The sequence below is a fragment of the Emiliania huxleyi genome (genome assembly GCF_000372725.1).
Source record: "Emiliania huxleyi CCMP1516 unplaced genomic scaffold EMIHUscaffold_5926, whole genome shotgun sequence".
Lineage (NCBI taxonomy): Eukaryota > Haptophyta > Isochrysidales > Noelaerhabdaceae > Emiliania > Emiliania huxleyi.
Genome location: NW_005197555.1, coordinates 1 through 739, shown reverse-complemented (window position 1 = coordinate 739; position 739 = coordinate 1). Strand labels below are relative to the sequence as shown.

General features: G+C 70.1%; 1 protein-coding gene across 1 annotated transcript; it reads right to left on the bottom strand.

Annotated features, from left to right (window-relative positions):
• Window positions 1-236: 236 nt before the first annotated feature.
• EMIHUDRAFT_257252 (hypothetical protein) lies at window positions 237-569 on the bottom strand (the record flags this gene model as incomplete). The annotated part of the gene is made up of 1 exon (XM_005764387.1): window positions 237-569. One exon carries the CDS (start codon window positions 567-569, stop codon window positions 237-239), a length of 333 nt encoding a protein of 110 aa, XP_005764444.1.
• Window positions 570-739: the final 170 nt, after the last annotated feature.

Genomic DNA, 739 nt, shown 5'->3' with positions numbered 1-739 from the left:
TATGCCCGGCGCTCAGAGACTCGCCGCGCCCCCGGGGCGAGCCGCGCCGGGACGCCTTCGAGCTTGGGAGACAGAGTGCCATCCCCACAGCGCCTTCTTCGCCCTTCCCAGGCTTCCGCGGGCTCGCGCTCCCCACCCCGCCCCTCACCATCGTGGGTGTGCCGACTCACGCTCACGGCTTCACGCGCCCGGCGCTCCCATGCAAACCTTGGCAGAGAGCGTTCAGCGCAGAGGCCCTAGCCGCTGCGCTTGACGCCGAGCACGCGCTCAATCTCGTCGACGAGGAGCCGCGTCGTCCGTGCCCCTGCCGCGTCGATAAGGAGCATGGCCGCCGCCTCGCGGACTGTCGCCGCAACGCCGAGGCCTTTCAGGCCGAGCTCCTCGCCAATGGAGTTCACCCGCTTGACGGTAGCGGCAGTGAAAGCCAGTTGGTCGTCGTCCTCGTCGGGCGGTGCCGACGGCCCCGTCGCGGGCTCCGGCGAGAGCGTGTCCGTCACGCCGCACGGGCTTGGGCGCTCTGCAGGGGGCGACGGGTTGTACATCACGTCTTTGTGAAGGCACTCGTGCATGAGGCCGGCACCGGCACCGGCGAGGCAGTGCACGTTTGGAGCTGCTTGCCACTCGCCGTCGGCTGACCCCGCTTGCCACTCCGCCGCCACCCGCTCAGGGAACGGCGAGTTGTCGAAGACGAGAAGCCACGAATTGGAGGTCCCGAGGTTGGCGCGCGGCCCGGCATGCC